Genomic DNA, 21,124 nt, shown 5'->3' with positions numbered 1-21,124 from the left:
CAGGTTGGACACGGGAGAGCTGGTAGGATGGTTCAGCATGACGCACTTTGGTGGCAGGTAAGGTCTTACACTTACAGTGTAGCTGCATGGACAGGTATGATATTAGATCAGCCCCTGCAGTGGCTGCATTCCATTCGGAATCGACAATGTCCGAGGAAAGGGGAAGAAACGAGTGATAAGATTGGACTGGATTGCATTGCAGCCCCTCTGGCTCAGCAACCAAAAGCAGTCGACACAACAGCAGGGATGGATGTCACCACAGGGTTGGCATTTGGCGGTAGGATCCCCCCATCATCATGGTAATCCATCAAGGTCTGGTTTTCTGGTTACATTGGTCCCCTCCAGCAGATGTCTGAATGCTTGGCAAATGGCCAAATTCCTCCCTAGTTCCTCCTCATCATATAATACAGCCAAACCGTCTCTCCCAGCCCATAGTAGACTCCAGTCTACTCCAGTACAGCCTTGGAGTCACAGTACCCCCATCCATTTCACATCAAAGGGATGGATTCTTCTCCCTGCCTCGGGGATGTTGTGTTTCGCTCCCATTTCATGTCCTCAATCCTATAGTGTCAGTCATGACATTAAACATTCCTACACTGTAGAATACATGCAAGGTGAGGGGGTTCTATAATCTACAGTATATTTTCCTGTTGAGTGCAGTTACTTGACTGTTGAGTGGTTTTGTGTGTCTATGTCTTGTTAATTGCTTTTCTTTGATGTAGACTAGCTATTTCATGTCGAATGGTGCTCTGTAGCTTCACAGTCAGCGGTCTCCAACAGGTCGATTGCGACCAGTAGCTCGCAGCACACCTATGAGTAGCTCGCCAAACAATTCTGTGCATCTATTTTTCACGTGTTCTACCGCAAACTGTCATAAACAAATCTCACAAGTATCATACACATCAAGCTCCCTGCTACTATCCAATCAAATCCACATTAACATTATTCCACCCCTGTTAGCCACAATTGGCTTGAAAAGCTAAACCTAACACAATATCTGCCAATTAATTTCCAGCAATATTGCCCCTGTATGTCTGTGTGGTATGCATGTCTACTATGCACTTAGTGTAGCAGAATTATATCATGATTGAATCAATCAGGTGGGCTTTTCTTTAGCAAACTCTGTCATGACAAATGTTTAGCAAAATGCACAATTAAAGGGATATTACACTCAATTTGAAAGCTGGGAAAAATGTATGATTAGCTTACGACATGTTTCAGAATTTAAAGTAGCATTTGTAGTTAGCAGTAGCACACTGCCTAGTCTAGTGTCTCTGAATCTAACTGCTAAACTCACAATAGACCAATTGTAGATGGACAGTTGACTGCTCTCTGGTTGTTTATCTTCGGGGTAGGGTTAGCTCTCGGTTCTGCGGTCCATGTCGTCTGCTCATGCTGTTACGTAGACGATTCAATTATTTACTACTGAGTGGTGGACCGCAGAGCTATATGACACTCACTCAAGAACAGGACGCTCTGATTGAACAGGGTGTTTATTGAGGTTATATGGAATAAAGTGTTTAGTTGTTCCTCTCAAGCAGGTCCCCAGTGCTCACAAAGTGTGATCGTGTGTGTGTGAGAGAGCCTTTTACCTGTTGTGTGAGAGACAGTTTGACCCAATGTATATGTCCTTGTCTTTGAAGGGAAACTGTACACAGCTAGATCATTCTTAACTGATAATGAATCTTCAGCTGAGACGAGGTAGAGTCTGTTTGGGCCTGGGAGAGAGAAGTGAGTCAGACTATGAAATCAAATTATTTATTTCATTAGTCTATTGTGTACATTTCTCAATAATTATTGTAGAGTTGGACTAAAAAAGCGCTGAAGAGAGCAATCTCTCTATATTGATTTGCTGTGTGAACATTTGCTCTTTTAGACACCCACTCCCCCACTTTTAAAAGTTATGCCATTTCCCCAGAATGGAATGCAACGAACGTCCATGTTGTTTCATTTCATTGAAGGTTTTTGACCTCTCCAACCCATCAGCACACATTGCTGTTTGGCAAAAACCCAAAAGGTTACATTGGCCTAAAATAGACCTACAGTAATGATGACGTGAATGCAGCTATGGTTGATACAAGTGAGCCACCCAAAATAGTTCCCCAGTTTACAGGGAATATGCCAAATCTTTTCAATATAGTTATATATTTTTTTTATATCCATTATATTGGCTGATTTGCCTAAACTCAAGCATGCTAGCAGATACCCATAGACTTCCAGTCATTGCGCTATCGCTAATTAGCATTGGCTCGCAAAACTAACTCTAACTCCCTTCGCACTGGCCACAGAGACATAACAATTATATCCCTTAAACCCTTGACATTTGACGTTTGGAGCAACTTCGAAATTTGAAGGACAAACTGCTGAGTGCGAGGGAACAACCCAGGGTGTCAAAAACACTTTGAAATTTGACGTTTAAAGCAACTTAGAAATTTGACTTTTGGACAATCGTGGATAAAGATCAGAATCTGAAGTCAAATTGGTAAAACCATGAGGTACACTATACAGTTGAAGTCGAAAGTTTACATTACACTTAGTTTGGAGTCATTAAAACTCGTTTTTCAACACCCCCACAAATTTCTTGTTAACAAACTATAGTTTTAGCAAGTCGGTTAGGACATCTACTTTGTGCATGACACAAGTAATTTTTACAACAATTGTTTACAGACAGATTATTTCACTTATCACAATTCACTGTATGACAATTCCAGTGGGTCAGAAGTTTACATACACTAAGTTGACTGTGTGTAATGGCCGTCGTCGCAATGAGACCAAGGTGCAGCGGAGGATGTGTTCATCATAAAGGATTTTAATAAACGAATTAACACTACAAACAAAACACGAAAAGAAACGACAGCCAAACAGTCCTGTCAGGATTAACACAAACCTAGAAAGAAAACAATCACCCACAAAACCCCAAAGGAAAAACAGGCTGCCTATGTATGACTCTCAATCAGCAACAACGAACTACAGCTGTTCCTGATTGAGAGCCACACACGGCCGAACCAAAGAAACAAACCAACATAGAAAAATAAACAGAACGCCCACCCATGTCACACCCTGGCCTAACCAAAATAGAGAACAAAAACCCCTCCCTATGGCCAGGGCGTTACACTGTGCCTTAAAACAGCTTGGAAAATTTCAGAAAATGATGTCATGGCTTTAGAAGCTTCTGATAGGCTAATTGACAACCTTTAAGTCAACTGGAGGTGTACCTGTGGGTGTATTTCAAGGCCTACCCTCAAACTCAGTGCCTCTTTGCTTGACATCATGGGAAAATCAAAATAAATCAGCCAAGACCTCAGAAAATAAATTGTAGACCTCCACAAATCTGGTTCATCCTTGTGAGCAATTTCTAAATGCCTGAAGGTACCCCGTTCATCTGTACAAACAGTAGTACACAAGTATAAACACCATGGGACCACGCAGCCGTCATTTCGCTCAGGAAGGAGACGCTTTCTGTCTCCAAGAGATGAACGTACTTTAGTGCGAAAAGTGCAAATCAATCCCAGAACAACAGCAAAGGACCTTGTGAAGATGCTGGAGGAAACGGGTACAAAATAATCTATATCCACAGTAAAACGAGTCCTATATCGACATAACCTGAAAGGCCGCTCAGCAAGGAAGAAGCCACTGCTCCAAAACCGCCATAAAAAAGCCAGACTACGGTTTGCAACTGCACATGGGGACAAAGATCATACTTTTTGGATAAATGTCCTCTGGTCTGATGAAACAAAAATGGAACTGTTTGGCCATAATGACCATCGTTATGTTTGGAGGAAAAAGGGGGAAGCTTGCAAGTCGAAGAACACCATCCCAACCGTGAAGCACGGGGGTGGCAGCATCATGTTGTGGGGGTACTTTGCTGCAGGAGGGACTGGTGCACTTCACAAAATAGACGGCATCATGAGGGGCTAAATTATGTGGATATATTAAAGCAACATCTCAAGACATCAGTCAGGAAGTTAAAGCTTGGTCGCAAGGTTCTTCAAAATGGACAATGATCCCAAGCATACTTCCAAAGTTGTGGCAAATTGGCTTGGAGTGGCCATCACAAAGCCCTGACCTCAATCCCATAGAAAATGTGTGGGAAGAACTGAAAAAGCGTGTGCGAGCAAGGAGGCCTACAAACCTGGCTCAGTTACACCAGCTCTGTCAGGAGGAATGGGACAAAATTCCCCCAACTTATTGTGGGAAGCTTGTGGAAGGCTACCCAAAACGTTCGACCCAAGTTAAACAATTTAAAGGCAACGCTACCAAATACTAATTGAGTGTATGTAAACTTCTGACCCACTGGGAATGTGATGAAAGAAATAGAAGCCAAAATAAATAATTAGCTCTACTATTATTCTGACATTTCACGTTCTTAAAATAAAGTGGTGATCCTAACTGACCTAAGACAGGGAATTTCTACTAGGATTAAATGTCAGGAATTGTGAAAAACTGGGTTTAAATGTATTTGGCTAAGGTGTATGTAAATGTCCGACTTCAGCTGTATATACAAAAGTATGTGGACACCCCTTCAAATGAGTGAATTTGACTATTTCAGCCACACCCGTTGCTTATAGGAGTATATAATCTAGCACACATCCATGCAATCTCCATAGACAAACATTGGCAGTAGAATGGCCTTACTGAAGAGCCCTGTGACTTTCAACCTGGCACTGTCATAGGATGCCACCTTTCCAAAAGGTCAGTTTGTCAAATTTCTGCCTTGCTAGAGCTGCCCCGGGCAACTGTAAGTGCTGTTATTGGGATGTGGAAATATCTAAGAGCAACAACGGCTCAGCTGCGAAGTGGTAGGCCACACAAGCTCACAGAACGGGACTGCGGGGTGGTGAAGCGTGTAGCTCATAAAAATCGTCTGTCCTCAGTTGCAACACTCACTACCGAGTTCCAAGCAACGTCAACACAAGAACTGATAGTCGGGAGCTTCATGAAATGGGTTTCCATGGCCAAGAAACCACACACAAGCCTAAGATCACCATGCGCAATGCCAAGCGTCAGCTGGAGTGGTGTAAAGCTCACCACCATTGGACTGTGGAGCAGTGGAAATGTGTTCTCTGACGTGATGAATCATGCTTCATCATTTGGCAGTCGGACAGACAAATCTGGGTTTGGCAGATGCCCGGAGAATGCTACCTGCCCGACTGCAAATTGCCAACTGTAAAGTTTGGTGGAGGAGGAACAATGGTCTGGGGCGGTTTTTCATGGTTTGGGCTACGCCCCTTAGTTCCAGTGAAGGGAAATCTTAACCCTACAGCCAACAAAGACATTCTAGATGATTCTGTGCTTCCAACTTTGTGGCAACAGATTGGGGAAGGCCCTTTCCTGATTCAGCATGACAATGCCCCCGTGTACAAAGTGAGGTCCATGCAGAAATGGTTTGTCGAAATCGGTGTGGATGAACTTGACTGGCCTGCACAGAGCCCTTAACTCAACCCCATCGGACACCTTTGGGATGAATTAGAATGCCAACTGTGAGCCAGGCCTAATTGCCCAATATCTGTTCTCAATCTCACTAATGCTCTTGTGGCTGAATGAAAGCAAGTCCTCACAGCAATGTTTAAACATCTAGTGGAAAGCCTTTCCAGAAGAGTGGAGGCTGCTATATCAGCAAAGGGGGAATAAACTCCATATTAATGTCCATGAGATGTTCGGTGAGCAGGTGTCCACATACTTTTGTAATGTATTTATGAAAAAAATTGACCATTGTTGCCAATTAAAATCACAGTAAGGTACTTAATTGTTACCCAGAAAGGATTTGATATTGGACCTTTTAAAGTGTAAGAGGGATGTCCACTTGAAGTTGCCTAGCTGCATCTATTATCAGAGGAGACAGTTCCCATGGAAATGTAATGTTAATTTCACACCAATATGACTAGAGATGAATAGACACTCAAACAGAACAGAATTGTAAGATAGATGAGACGAGGCAGGAGGGATCAATTATAGATTCAAGACAAACAATGTTTACACTAAACAATGCTACATTTAGTAAATAACAAAGAGGACATACAGGTAACTGCCGAAATAATGTAAACATTTTATTTTTGTTTTATTTATTAATTTAAAAATAACATTTTAGGGGGTAGATCCGCTTTAATATTACAGATTGTAGCTTCCATCAATGTAATTGTCTGCATCACTTCCAATCCCCCATATATTTCTGGGCATTATATATACACGCACACAGTTGAAGTCGGAAGTTTACATACACCTTAGCCAAATACATTTAAACTCAGTTTTTCACAATCTTAAAAATTCCCTGTCTTAGGTCAGTTAGGATCACCACTTTATTTTAAGAGTGTGAAATGTCAGAAAAATAGTTGAGAGAGTGATTTATTTCAGCTTTTATTTCTTTCATCACCTTCCCAGTGGGTCAGAAGTTTACATACACTCAATTAGTATTTGGTAGAATTGCCTTTAAATTGTTTAAATTTGGTCAAACATTTTGGGTAGCCTTCCACAAGCCTTCCACAAGCTTCCACAAGTTGGGTGAATTTTGTCCCATTCCTCCTGACAGAGCTGGTGTAACTGAGCCAGGTTTGTAGGCCTCCTTGCTCGCACACGCTTTTTCAGTTCTGCCCACACATTTTCTGTTTGATAGAGGTCAGGGCTTTGTGATGGCCACTCCAATAACATGACTTTGTTGTCCTTAAGCCATTTTGCCACAGCTTTGGAAGTATGCTTGGGATCATTGTCCACTTCCTGACTGATGTCTTGAGATGTTGCTTCAGTACATCCACATAATTATCCTCCTTCATGATGCCATCTATTTTGTGAAGTGCACCAGTCCCTCGTGCAACATGATGCTGCCACCCCCGTGTTTCACGGTTGGGATGGTGTTTTTCAGCTTGCAAGCCTCCCCCTTTTTCCTCCAAACATAACGATGGTCATTATGGCCAAACAGTTCTATTTTTGTTTCATCAGACCAAGGACATTTTTCCAAAAAGTACGATACATTTAAACGATACATTTAAACTCAGTTTTTCACAATCTTAAAAATTGTGCAGTTGCAAACCATAGTCTGGCTTTTTATGGCGGTTTTGGAGCAGTGGCTTCTTCCTTCCTGAGCGGCCTTTCATGTTATGGCGATATAGGACTCGTTGTACTGTGGATATAGATACTTTTGTTCCTCCAGCATCTTCACAAAGTCCTTTGCTGTTGTTTTGGGATTGATTTGCACTTTTCACACCAAAGTACGTTCATCTCTTGGAGAGAGAACACGTCTCCTTCCTGAGCGGTATGACGGCTGCGTGGTCCCATGGTGTTTATACTTGTGTACTATTGTTTGTACAGATGAACGTGGTACTTTCAGGAGTTTGTAAATTAGCTCCCAAGGATGAACCAGACTTGTGGAGGTCTACAAATTATTTTCTGATGTCTTGGCTGATTTCTTTAGATTTTCCCATGATGTCAAGCAAAGAGGCACTGAGTTTGAAGGTAGGCCTTGAAATACATCCACAGGTACACCTCCAATTGACTGAAATTATGTCAATTAGCCTATCAGAAGCTTCTAAATTCATGACATAATTTTCTGGAAAGGCACAGTCAATTTAGTGTATGTAAACTTCTGACCCACTGGAATTGTGATAAGTGAAATAATCTGTCTGTAAACAATTGTTGGAAAAAATTACTGTGTCATACACAAAGTAGATGTCCTAACCGACTTGCCAAAACTATAGTTTGTTAACAAAACATTTGTGGAGTGGTTAAAAAATGAGTTTTAATGACTTTAACCTAAGCGTTTGTACTTCCGACTTCAACTGTGTGTGTGTGTGTATATATGCATATATGTATATATGTAAAATATATTGCTGTTCAAAAGTTTGGGGTCACGTAGAAATGTCCTTGTTTTTGAAAGGAAAGCAAAACATTTTGTCCATTAAAATAACATCAAATTGATCAGAAATACAGTGTAGACATTGTTAATGTTGAAAATGACTATTGTAGCTGGAAACGGCTGATTTTTTTATGGAATATCTACATTGGCATACAGATGCCTATTATCAGCAACCATCACTCCTGTGTTCCAATGGCACGTTGTGTTAGCTAATCCAAGTTTGTCATTTTAAAAGGCTAATTGAGCATTAGAAAACCCTTTTGCAATTATGTTAGCACAGCTGAAAACTGTTGTCCTGATTAAAGAAGCAATAAAACTGGCCTTCTTTAGAATGGTTGAGTATCTGGAACATCAGCATTTGTGGGTTCGATTACAGGCTTAAAATGACCAGAAACAAAACACTTTCTTCTGAAACTCGTCAGTCTATTCTTGTTCTGAGAAATGAAGGTTATTCCTTGCGAGAAATTGCCAAGAAACTGAAGATCTAGTACAACGCTGTGTACTACTCCCCTCCCACTCCTCTTTCTATTCTGGTTAGAGCCAGTTTGCGCTGTTTTGTGAAGGGAGTCTACCATGGCTATGCTTCCATAGGATGACAGTGCCCCCATCCACAATTGAACACTGTTGGGAGATTCTGGAGAGGCGGCTGAGACAATATTTTTTTCCACCCCCATCAACAAAACACCAAATTATAGAATTTCTTGTCAATTAATGGTGTCGCATTCCTCCTATAAAGTTCCAGACACGTGTATAATCTATGCCAAGGTGCATTGAAGCTCTTCTGGGTCGTGGTGGCCCAACTCCCCTTTGACACTTTATGTTGGTGTTTCTTTATTTTGGCAGTTAGCTGTACATGAGACAGATACACAAACTGAGAACAAAAAAAGAGACCATTTGGCATTAGTCTCCCAGGATTCAGCTCTATTCTATTCTCAAGCCAAGAGTTTGCTCAGTAAAGGTTGTCTGGCTATTCCACTAGCCATGTCGTGTCTATGCATGTGAAGGTCCAAGCTGTTACCATTTTGATATTTGTGTGTGTGTGCACGTGTACACTTACACAGGTTCTGTCTGTTTGTTAGTGTGAACCAGAGGAGGTTGGTAGGAGGAGCTATAGGAGGACAGGCTCATTTTAATGGCTGGAATGGAATTAATGGAATGGTATCAAACTTATGGAAGCCACATGTTTGACTCCCTTCCATTTATACCAATCCAGCCCTTACAATGAGTCCGTCCTCCTATAGCTCCTCCCACCAGCCACATCTGGTGCAGACTATTCTGGACCTTAAAGGGTATGTTTTTGTCCGTTAGGGGCATTCTGGGCTTTAAAGGGGATATCTTCCCACTGGGCACACCACATCATTGCAACATGGAGAATTGGGTAATATTTGGCAGATATGTTAATCAATGAGATTCCAACCTATTTTGACCCACTCAAAAAGACAGCCAAAAGTTTGTTGAATTCCTAATGTGTTATCACTATGCTTTCAAACATCGAAAAGCACCACCAAATTCCAATGGAAAATCAATGTCTGATTTTTGGTTTACTTATCACGTAAATGTGTTATCGCTGCACTTTCAACCATTTTTAAAAGCACAACAAAGTTAAAATGGGAATACAATGTCAGAAATCTTGTTAATTTATACAACAACTTAATGTGTTATCACTGTGCTTCATCTAATAGCACAACCAAATGACCTGGATTGCAGTTGAGATTACATTGAAGTACATGGTGCAAGTGATCAATGCCGTTTGAGATTCTGCACAGATTATTACAGCAATTGTGAAGATTTCCACAGACCTGCGGCCCTGAACATGGAGGCTTTCTATGTATATGATTACATAAGAAGACATTTATTGTTACAGTAATCTCAAAATGTGGTCATGGATGTGTTACTCATTTTAAGGTTGAATAAATAATGTTACATTAGTTTGTCAGGTATCCATAACATTAGACTATTTACTGTCTTAGAAAAGTAATACTGAATTTGTTGTCAACGCAACCAAATATCAACATTTGAAGGAGAAGCTCCATCTGTGCCACTGAGTCTGGCTATAATTCCAGTTTGTCTACAAATTCATAATTCATATGTTGGACTCCCGTTCCCCTTTCAACCAAAATTCTAAGTTAAAGAATAAGACTAAATCAAATCAAACTTGAATGCACTTTAAATATATTTTGATTTGAGATGGAGACGTAAATCCAACATATTTATTATTAACGTGTAGATTCCATTTGACATCAAACAAAGCTAGAAACCCTAGGCCTAAATCTGTTGTCTAGTTTTTGTTTAATCCTGGGATGAATTTAAACAATAGCTATTGATGACTTACCAAATGCTATATAGGCCTAAATAGCTTCATTGATGATGTATGATTGATAAAGTATGGTTCCATTTAACTTGCTCTGTTTAACCTACCCTTTGGAATGATTTCGATAGTAACAGTAAATGTATTATGTGGAGATTTCGCAGCATCATTCTCACGATAGCACAGTGGTTATAGTCAGTGACAAATATCAAAGCTAAGAAGGGTTTGGTTAAAACCTTGAATGGGAGACCGAAGGGATAGCTGTAGATAGATAAACTCTCCAGTAGGAGGTGCTGCCCAGCCTATAGTTTTTTTCTTGTAGTGGATTTTACATTGAATATCTGACATTATTTCAAAGGTACAAATTCAACATATTTTATATAAGGTTTGTCTATGTTGAGAATTGGTTACCATGATGAATGACATAATCCTGTGGTTGAAATTTTACCTTCAAAACAAAAGTTTATATTTATGACTTTTTTCAATTCCAATGTATTTTCCTCATCGATTCCACATCACAATTCATTGAAACAATGTTTATTTTAACCAATTTCTGCACAGTGGATTGTCTGTTATTTAACCAGGTAGGCTAGTTGAGAACAAATTCTAATTTGCAACTGCGACCTGGCCAAGATAAAGCAAAGCAGTTTGATACAACAACACAGAATTACACATGGAATAAACAAACATACAATCAATAATTCAGTAGAAAATGTCTATACAGTGTGTGCAAGGGAGGTAAGGCAATAAATAGGCCATGGTGGCGATGTAATTACAATATAGCAATTAAACACTGGAGTGATAGATGTGCAGAAGATGAATGTGCAAGTTGAGATACTGGGGTGCAAAGGAGCAAGATAGATACATAAATACAGTATGGGGATGAGGTAGTTGGATGGGCTATGTACAGGTGCAGTGATCTGTGAGCTGCTCTGACAGCTGGTGCTTAAAGTTAGTGAGGGAGATATGAATCTCCAGTTTCAGTGATTTTTGCAGTTTGTTCCAGTCATTGGCAGCAGAGAACTGGAAGGAAAGGCAGCCAAAGGAGGGATTGGCTTTGGGGGTGACCAGTGAAATATACATGAATAGGAAATGTGAGACTGGAGTAGATCTGCAATCTGCTCACCCATTTTAATGGCAGCCATACTGTATTATCTAATTGACATACCTATATTGAAGTGTTTTGATCCAAGTAGTGAAATTTGTGTATGAATCATTTGAGTATGCAGACTCTTTTTAGTTATTTTACTGGCTCAATAAACTCCGGGACATGAGGATCTCACACAAGTGAAATCCCTATATATCCATGCTGGGCAGAATGGGAGCGCAGTGGGGCATGTGGCCTTAGCTGAACACTAATGTTGAGTCGTGAGGAAAGAGACCCGGTGGAGACGCTCGGCCTCCCTCACGCAGCGCCGCAGCTGCTCTCTGGGAGATATGGGAACACAATGGCCCTTTGATAGTGTCACTGCAGGACTGTGTGCACATGGGCACACACACACAAATGAGTGCACAGACACACACACAAACAAACACATGCGGTACACACACACACACACCAATATATGTGCAAACTGAGCTCACATAGTCACACACTTGTACACACTCAAACATTCACAACACATTCAGTGCACGCATTCATCCAAACCCAGACTCACACATAACCCTCTATCAACACACCCACAAAGCACTTTGCAGGATCCCCATTTCCCGGTTCCTATTTAGAACATTATACTGCAGCTGATGGCATCTCTCTTCCCTTCATCCCATTCTGGGTCTCTTAATCATGTTCTGCAAAGGAAATGAGGTGGCTGCGTCTTAGGTTCGGAGGTGTTTTTGTCTTAGTGGAGGCTGAGTAATGCAATTAGATTTGATGCCGGAGTGTTGCATGTTCCCCCCCTGGAGCCCTACGCGGCTGCAACTACAGCTAGCCAGCTAGCGCTTAAGGAGTGCCAGTAAACAAACAGTCCCTCATCTACTGGGTTCATTATGATTGATGGGTCAGGAGTGGGATGGGGAGTCCAGTCTACTCAATCAGCTAAAACATTTTTTTAACTCAACCTGTTCAAAGTAATTTTTTTATAACAGCAAATGAGCTACATATACAATGAGTATACAATAACATTTTAAGGACACCTGCTCTTTCCATGACATAGACTGACCAGGTGAATCCAGGTGAAAGCTATGATCCATTATTGATGTCACTTGTTAAATCCACTTCAATCAGTGTAGATGAAGGGCAGGAGACAGGTTAAAGAAGGATTTTTAAGCCTTGAGCCAATTGAGACATGGATTGTGTATGTGTGCCATTCAGAGGGTGAATGTGCAAGACAAAATATTTGAACGGGGTATGCATTGTCTATGCAGTATATACTGCATAGACAATGCACTGTACAGTTTTCACTCCTAGGCAGAAGACGTGCTGTGACTTATGTTTATTTCTCGGTCTTGGCTCTAATCGTGACTGAGTAAAGGAGTATATGTGTTCTGATAGAAGATACTTAGCGAGGCACACTTATATTTTGGCCTTGTTTAGTCCCAGCGTGTGAAGATCTGGCAGCTCCAAATAGTTGCACCCTATTGCAGTTTCTTCCCTCTAATTAATAATGTAATATTTATTACTTTCTTCCCACAAGATAGCTGAGTAATCTTAATTGGACGAGAGGAAGAACAAAGAACAAAAGCTGGGCTGTGGAGGGAGGGAGGGAGGGAGAAAGAGCATTCAGTGAACTAGTCTCTTTGTCTGTGTGTGTGCGTATGTATGTGTGAGAGAGATTGCTCGCTTACCAATGGCCCATCTGTGTGGGAAATACACACTGATGGGGTGTGTGAGTGTTGTGATATCCATGCACAATAGATGACATCTCCGTGTGAGATCAGCCTTATCAATAACCCTATCTGTGTGTACAATACGTAACCACACAGCACATAAAAACAGTCACACACATTGACAAGATTAATACGTTAGTTTGTTTGTTTGTTAAGTCCGCCTTGCATTCCAATTAACCTGCATGGGCTAGGGGGCAGTATTTTCACGGCAGAATGAAAAACGCACCCAATTTAAACAGGTTACTACTCTGGCCCAGAAACTAGAATATGCATATTATTAGTAGTAGATTTGGATAGAAAACACTCTGAAGTTTCTAAAAATGTTTGAATGGTGTCTGTGAGTATAACAGAACTCATATGGCAGGCAAAAACCTGAGAAGAAGTCAACCAGGAAGTGGAGGATCTGAGAATTGTAGTTCTTCTTTCTAGTCCCTTTCGAAACTACAGTATCTGTGGGGTTACGTTGCACTTCCTAAGGCTTCCATTGGCTGTCAACAGCCTTCAGAAAGTGGTTTGAGCATTCTCCAGTCACTGGGCAGATAATAGGAGCTCAGTTACTGAGTGGACTGCCTGGCAACAAAGGGATTGGATATGCTCGATCCCACGAGCGCACTGTTCCTTCTTTTTCTCCTTGAATGAATACGCTATTGTCCGGTTGGAATATTATCGCAATTTTATGTTAAAAATACCATAAAGATTGATTTTAAACAGCGTTTGACATGCTTCTAAGTACGGTAATGGAACATTTTGACTTTTCGTCTCTGGTTCCGCGCTCGCGCGTTATGCCTTTGGATAGTGCTCTAAACGCATGAACAAAACGGAGGTATTTGGACATAAATATGGAGTATTTTGAACAAAAACAACATTTCTTGTGGAAGTAGCAGTCCTGGGAGTGCATTCTGACGAAGATCAGCAAAGGTAAGAGAATATTTCTAATACTAATTCTGAGTTTAGGTGCCCCGAACTTGGCAGGTGTCTGTATAGCTTTCTGTGATGGCGAGCTATGTACTCAGAATATTGAAAAATGTGCTTTCTCCGTAAAGCTATTTTAAAATCTGACACAGCGGTTGCATCCAGGAGTAGTCTATCTATTATTCTTTAAATAATTGTTATATATTTTGACAACGTTTATGATGAGTATTTTTGTAAATTGATGTGCACATTCACCGGAAGTTTTGGTGGGAATACCTTTTCTGAACATCATGCGCCAATGTAAAATGCTGTTTTTGGATATAAATATGAACTTTATCGAACAAAACATACATGTATTGTGTAACATAATGTCCTAGGAGTGTCATCTGATGAAGATCGTCAATGGTTAGTGCTTCATTTAGCTGTGTTTTTTTTTTTTTGACACATGTCCTTGCTTGGAAAATGGCTGTGTGATTATTGTTGTCTATGTACTCATCAAGGAGAAGTGTATCTTTAAAATGGTGTAAAATAGTTGTATGTTTAAGAAAGTTGAATTATGACATTTTGTTGTTTTTGAATTTGCCGCCCTGATATTTCACTGGCTGTGTCCCGCAGGTGCTAGCGTCCCACGTAGCCCATAGAAGTTAACTCATCTTTTTTTATTTTATATATATATCAGTTTTTTATTGAAATTTTACAAAATGTACATCAATGTAAGTACAAAGATTGTACCATATCCCAACCACCCTCCTTTCCTCCCTCTACACAAGATCCCACAGTCCCTTCCCTACCTCTCCGCCTTACCTCAGTCCACCCACCTCAATTCCAAGCACTCACCCCATATACCCAACCCACCCCACACCCTCCTTCAGGTCCCAGAGATAACGTGAAGTGTTGTTAGATCAAATCCTTTTTCATATCCTAAAAAGGTCCATGTAGCATGCACGATCGATTTTGTATTTCCACTCGTTCAATTCGCAAAGAAAGGAATCTGTGAAAATCTCACCCTAAACGTTGTTTCAACCAGTCAAATCGCATTCGTATGTATTCCTCAGAGATCCTATAACGTAGTTGACCATGATGTCCTTCTGGACTGACTGGAGAGTTGGGTTGGCCTCTCCGGTCCAGTTCTAAATTGGTTTAGGACCTATTTAACCAGTCAAGAGTTTTCTGTCACCCTTGGTGACCATAACTCAGAGAAAATACATAATACATGTGGCGTTCCACAAGGTATGATTTTGGGTCCGGTACTGTTCAGTTTTTATATATGTTACCTCTTGGCAGCATTATCGGAAAGCACAGCATTGATTTTCACTGCTACGCAGACGATACACAACTTTACATTTCTGTGTCACCAGAGGATTTTAGCTCCACGGATAAATCATTAGACTGTATTAGTGATTTAAATACTTTGATGGCTCACAACTTCCTCCAGCTAAATCAAGACAAGACCGAGGTACTTATTGTTGGAGCCAAAGCACAGAGAGAGAATCAAACCGCGTATTTTAATTCACAGGCAATAAAGATAAAACACCAGGTAAAAAAACCTAGGTGTTATTTTAGATTCTGAACAAACTTTCAAGTCACATATTAGGAATGTGACCAAAATAGCTTTTTACCACCTGAGGAACATTGCCAAGAGCTGGCCGTTTCTCTCTCAGGCTGATACAGAGACTTTATTACTTCAGGTAGCCTAGTGGTTAGAGCGTTGGGCCACACACACTGAATGACATTCAAGGTCAAGTTGTCACATTTATGTGTGTTATCGCCAATAAGCCTGCTGTATTTAGCGTAACACAGTTTTTCTTGTCTCAGGCACATGAATTTATGTTGTCTGTTTGTGTTCTGTTCTGTCCCTAGTCTTCCCCACAGCGTCAAGGTGAGCCTGTCTCTGTTGGGGCCGGGCCGGGTGGGTGGTGGAGGCTCTCCCAACTCCAAGGTGGGCTACTGTGGTGGTGGAGGGGTGCCCGTGGAGGACATGCAGGCCCTGGCCATTACCTCCCTGCCGGGTGCAGACGTGGCAAAACACTACGAGCACATCCGCGAGCTGGGCAAGGGCACCTATGGCAAGGTGGACCTGGTGGCACACCGCACACAGGGTGAGTCAGAGGGCATGGGTGTGGTGAAGGGACATTGTTGGCGGCAAAAGTTTCCATAGAGTTTACATGTCAACGGTCAATGAAAAAGGGCACTACCGTGACAGGGAATTGTGAGGTCAAAGGTCACCATAGTGTAAGATGTCAGGGTGACAGGGCTATTCAGGTTGAAAGTTAAGTACAAGGTTACATGCCGTTCAACTGAAGAGGGCATTAGACTGGGTAAAAGTGAAGGCCTTAATGCTCAAATCAGTTTTGTTTTTCAAATCCATTTTGGACTACTGATTGTCCAAACAGCAAGTTACAAGTGACCAAATCGGGTTTGTGTGTGTTCAGACAGCAGTCATTTGCTGAGAAGGCTACCATAGTTGTCATAGTAATGACGGGTATGTGTGCAGTGGTGTAGGCTGATTGGTGATGGTGCTCATGCTTCCTCTCACTCAGAAGTTATGTAGCAAGCTCAGATGACAATGCCTGCCATGGACGTTTCCCAGTTGCTTTGAATGTTCAAATTCATAGGGTAAGAAAACTTTCAAAGCCTCAAAGGATGATGATCCAACTTTCAAAACAAGTCCTTTTTGGCTAGCCACAACAGTCAACTAGGCAGCTAAGTAGCTGTTTAGCTTTCTAGCACGTTCAGTAATTTGGTTTTTTAAGCAATTAACAAGTCAGTTATCTACCACATGTTCTTGTCAAACTGTCAACAGAGTAGCTAGCAAATGTCAAGATATGCCAAATAAGAGTCTAAAAACCACTTGAGGGCAAATAAATCAGATTTTACCATTCAGTCACATGGCCAGGAATCAGATTTCTGACTTCAAACCACCTACGAAGGTGGCATACGAATGTGGCTTGAAATATCCGATTCCATGTGCTTTTTGGCTGTTCAGACTGCAGGAAAAATAACAGATTCGAATTGTATCAGATACACAGAATCAGATAGAGCAGGCATATTTAGTTCAATTCACTTAATACATGTCAGTTAAGTTTATATTGCCTTGCCTAAGATATTTCTCGAATACTGTACAGCAAGGTTATAATAATAAACTGAAACTAAAAGTAATCATGAAAAAACTATTTAGTAAACTGATATAAAATAATTAACAAACCAGTTTGAAAAACTAAAACTATACTGAAACTATTATCTTTGTCTCCAAAACAAACTAAAATAAAATGTTTGATTTTTTCCCCCAAAGCTTAGACAAAAACTAATGGGGTTTTCAAGCTAATGAATCTGATGGGTAAATGCTGCCAGGAGATGCCAATGTTTCAAATAGGTCTAGTTTGTATCACTATTAGTCTCTCTGGACAGACCGGTTATAATACTTCAAGGTCTGGGATATCTGAGATGACATCACTATCATTAGCTATCACTAGAAAAAATCGTTAGGTTGCTAACTTGATTCTTCTTATGTCCTACTGAGGTGAAAAAGCATTGGATTGGTGTAAATATGGGCGAGAGAGTTTCCTTCCACAATATTTTTTTTTACACCAGTTTCAGCACTGTTCCTTTTAAATCCTAGTCACATTGATATTTATTTTATCATTTAAAGAGCCAATCAGCAGTGGAAAAAAACTAAGCATTTTCCCCGCCACAAGCTGAGGGATGGCTCTGGAGAAATGTAACCACTCTCAAATTCATAGACAGCGCTATGGAAACAAGAACTGACCATCCATGATATCAAAATTATAGTTTTAACCATGCTTTGAGGCTTTACAGTGTTTGTTTACATTTACTTTGTTTACAAACACGAATTAAAACAAGCTTATATTTTGAGTTCTGATGGGGAATAACAGTTTAACTAAGCTCATGAGGCATTTATAAATTATATTATTCAAGAATCAATATCATTTAATTTAAGTAAAACATGTATGAAGCAACTGCTGATTGCCCCTTTAAACCTAACCCAACCTATGACCTGATCTATCACCTTATGTATTGCTGCCCCCTGGAAAAAACACACACACAAAAACTATACAACACAAATGGCTCACGCATGCTTTCTGTCTCTAACACTAAAACTGTAACATAATAATATAAAAATGAAATAATAATTACTTTATACAACTGAAACAGGTCTAAAAACTAATTGAAACTAAACTGAATTCCAAATACAAATCCCAACACTAATAGAAATAAAAACGAATATAAAAAACTATAATAATCTTGCTATACAGAATGTTGATACAGTATGTGAGTTGTTGTAATGTTATTAACTCAGGCATGTGTGTGAGCGTGTTCTTGCTTCTGTGTGCGTGCGTGTGTCTGCCTGTCTATCCTCTGAAATGTTGCCAAACACATTTCCCTATTGGACATTAAAGTATTCATTCATTAATTCTGTCCATCACTGTGTGTACATATCAGGCACCAAAATGGCTCTGAAGTTTGTGACCAAGAGCAAGACGAAGCTGAAGAGCTTCTTGAGGGAGTACAGCCTGACGGGAACACTGAGCTGCAGCCCATTTATCATCAAAGTCCTGGATGTACTCTTCGAGACCGAGGATAGCTACGTCTTTGGACAGGAGTATGCCCCCGCTGGAGACCTGTTCGACATCATTCCTCCCCAGGTACCTTACTGGTACTGGATCGTACTTATCTCCACATCAATCACTGTTCTCCCACACCCTAGCCAATCAAACACAGTGTTTCAAAGCACTGTGGTTCTGGGATTGGAGCCTTGTCCTTACTCAGACTTGAGCTGCATACTCATTTAGTGTACTGTAGGGCTCTCGTTTAATTTCAGTGGAGGGACTGGTACCCAGACTCAAAGGTTCTTATTCTAGGTTGTTAAAGATGAGTGCAATATAATGCTTAACAAGAGCCTCTTTGTCCCACTTTAGTCCCTCTACACCTCTATTCTATTTCTTTCTCATTTAATTTATTGTACTTCGTTTTCCTCCCCTACTGTAAAATCTAAAACTGACACCCCTTTCTCTTTCTTCACTCCTTCCTCCTCTCCTCCCTGTAGGTGGGTCTTCCGGAGGAGATGGTGAAGCGCTGTATGCAGCAGCTGGGTCTGGCTCTGGACTTCATGCACAGCAAGAACCTGGTGCACCGTGACGTCAAGCCCGAAAATGTGCTCCTCTTCGACCGCGAGTGCCGACGCGTCAAGCTGGCTGACTTTGGCATGACGAGGAGAGTGGGCTGCCGGGTGAAGCGCGTGAGTGGCACCATCCCGTACACAGCGCCGGAGGTGTGCCGCGCCAGTCGTGCCGAAGGCTTCCTGGTGACCACCAGTCTGGACATCTGGGCGTTTGGAGTGCTTGTCTTCTGCATGCTGACCGGTAACTTCCCCTGGGAGGTAGCGCTGCCTACTGACGCATTCTATGAGGAGTTCAGGCGCTGGCAGCGGGCGGAGTGTCCCACGGCGGCCTACCCATCCCAGTGGCGCCGCTTCACTGACGACGCCCTGCGCATGTTCCAGCGGCTGCTAGCTGCCGAACCTGAGAAGCGATGCGGCGTGAAGGATGTCTTCTGCTTTGTCAAGTACGAGCTGGTCAGCGAGCTCCGACGCCATGCCTCCTACCAAGCCAAGCGAGGCGAGAGGTCCAGTTCATCTGGTGTATGCCCTGCAGGCTGCACCTCTACCTCCTCTTTGTCCTCCTCCTCATTGCGTTCCCACAGACACCCAGAGCCATCCACTCCCCCAGGAACGACCTCCCTCTTGCGCCCAGCGCCCCTGAAGAGGAGCATCCTATCTGACCCCCACTCCCCTCAGGAGGAGTCTCCTGGCCAGCACCACTCTTCTCTTGGTCGAGAGAAGACCAAGGGCCAGATGGTGATGGCTACTGCTATAGAGATCTGTGTCTGACAGAGACTGGATGAGCAGCGGTATCTGTGGGCGTTGCCATGGCGATAGGAACCTGCGCAAGGTACTTGTAACAGCCATTTTGACTGGAGTTAAAGGTTGACGTATTAGAACGCTGCCGAGAAGAAGCCCAATGTCGAATTCTTGACTGTGACACAGATTGGTATCAGTACTCAAGGTAGTACACTCTTGGACAAGTCATCACTAGCGCATGCGTTTGTTATTTTGATTTCTGACCTTAGACTGCTTTCTGAGTTGGAGAAGCAACATTCAAGAGTCCACTGACTGACGTCGTTTTTTTCACAGTAACTCGTTCCACTGTTCAGCTATTTTTCTTCTTAGTACACACATTAACACTGCTAATGATGCTAATAGAAACAGTTCTAGCCATTTCTTAACATTGGGTTTAGTAGAAACACTCAATGCTCCCTGACGTCACATTTCCATTCTGCCTCCTTTCTCCCTAATTTCTCTTATTTTTATATTTCTTCTTCTGCTTCTCTCTCTCTATATATAAATACCTTTGACCTGGGGAGGCCCAAACCTTAGCTGATCTAGTGACATGCTGTAGAAAACTAGCTCATCAGAGGGCCAGCGATCCAATAGGTCAAACTGATTTTCTATCTGACTGACATATCGCTGAACGAATGGGATTCCACGGCAGTTCCGGCCATTTCCAAATTGTGAAAATGGCTATGGACATAAAGGAGAATGATTGTTTTTCAAAAGGAGAAAATATGTGAAGGTGACTCTCCAATGTAGCAGTTACTATGACAATGGGACATTGCTCATCTAGACTGTCTGAACTGAGACAGGACCCGGCTGTCAGACCTCTCAGGACATCTCAGCGGTTACTTCCTGTCTCAGAGTAACTTCCTGTTGAGGGTTACAGGTGATTTTCTGTAGTAGACCAATGTTTAAAAGGACACATTTCATTCTGTAACAGTGCGCTAATTAGTTCATACAGGCATCTTCCAATGTGAAAAGAAATTAGAAAATATATAATTGCTTCTGTTGACATTCAAATGCTTGGAAACTGTTATAGAATAGAGGGAGTGTTTATTTTATATTAGCTGTGTGTGTGTGGGGGGGGGCTTTGGGTGGGTGGGTGGGTGTTTGAACAACTAAAACACAATCTCTTTGTAAAGGGGGAGAATAAAAAAGAAAAGTGCATTATAGATATTTACTATGTTAAGCGCCACACTGTATTATTGTCAGGTAGTTCAACCATGTAGCTCTATCAATATTGTTTACTACTGGGAGAGGTAACAGGGATCAATGCACTGAATGTATGAAAATACATTCAAAAAATAATGACATGTAC

General features: G+C 41.5%; 1 protein-coding gene across 2 annotated transcripts in view; it reads left to right on the top strand.

Moving 5' to 3' along the window:
- The window catches only part of LOC115200916 (serine/threonine-protein kinase SBK1), a 31,436-nt gene extending 10,567 nt beyond the window's left edge, over positions 1 to 20,869 (top strand). For both annotated transcript variants that reach the window (XM_029764033.1, XM_029764032.1), the window contains exons 3-5: positions 15,756 to 15,994; positions 18,357 to 18,559; positions 18,961 to 20,869. In XM_029764033.1, coding sequence (XP_029619893.1) covers positions 15,756 to 15,994; positions 18,357 to 18,559; positions 18,961 to 19,803 — 1,285 coding nt within the window. In that variant the 3' untranslated portion in view covers positions 19,804 to 20,869. The remainder of the gene's footprint in view (positions 1 to 15,755; positions 15,995 to 18,356; positions 18,560 to 18,960) is intronic.
- The last annotated feature ends 255 nt before the right edge of the window (positions 20,870 to 21,124 follow it).

Source organism: Salmo trutta, chromosome 10, assembly GCF_901001165.1.
Source record: "Salmo trutta chromosome 10, fSalTru1.1, whole genome shotgun sequence".
Lineage (NCBI taxonomy): Eukaryota > Metazoa > Chordata > Actinopteri > Salmoniformes > Salmonidae > Salmo > Salmo trutta.
The sequence above is the reverse complement of the archived record's forward strand: the minus strand, read 5'-3'. Positions and strand labels throughout refer to the sequence as shown.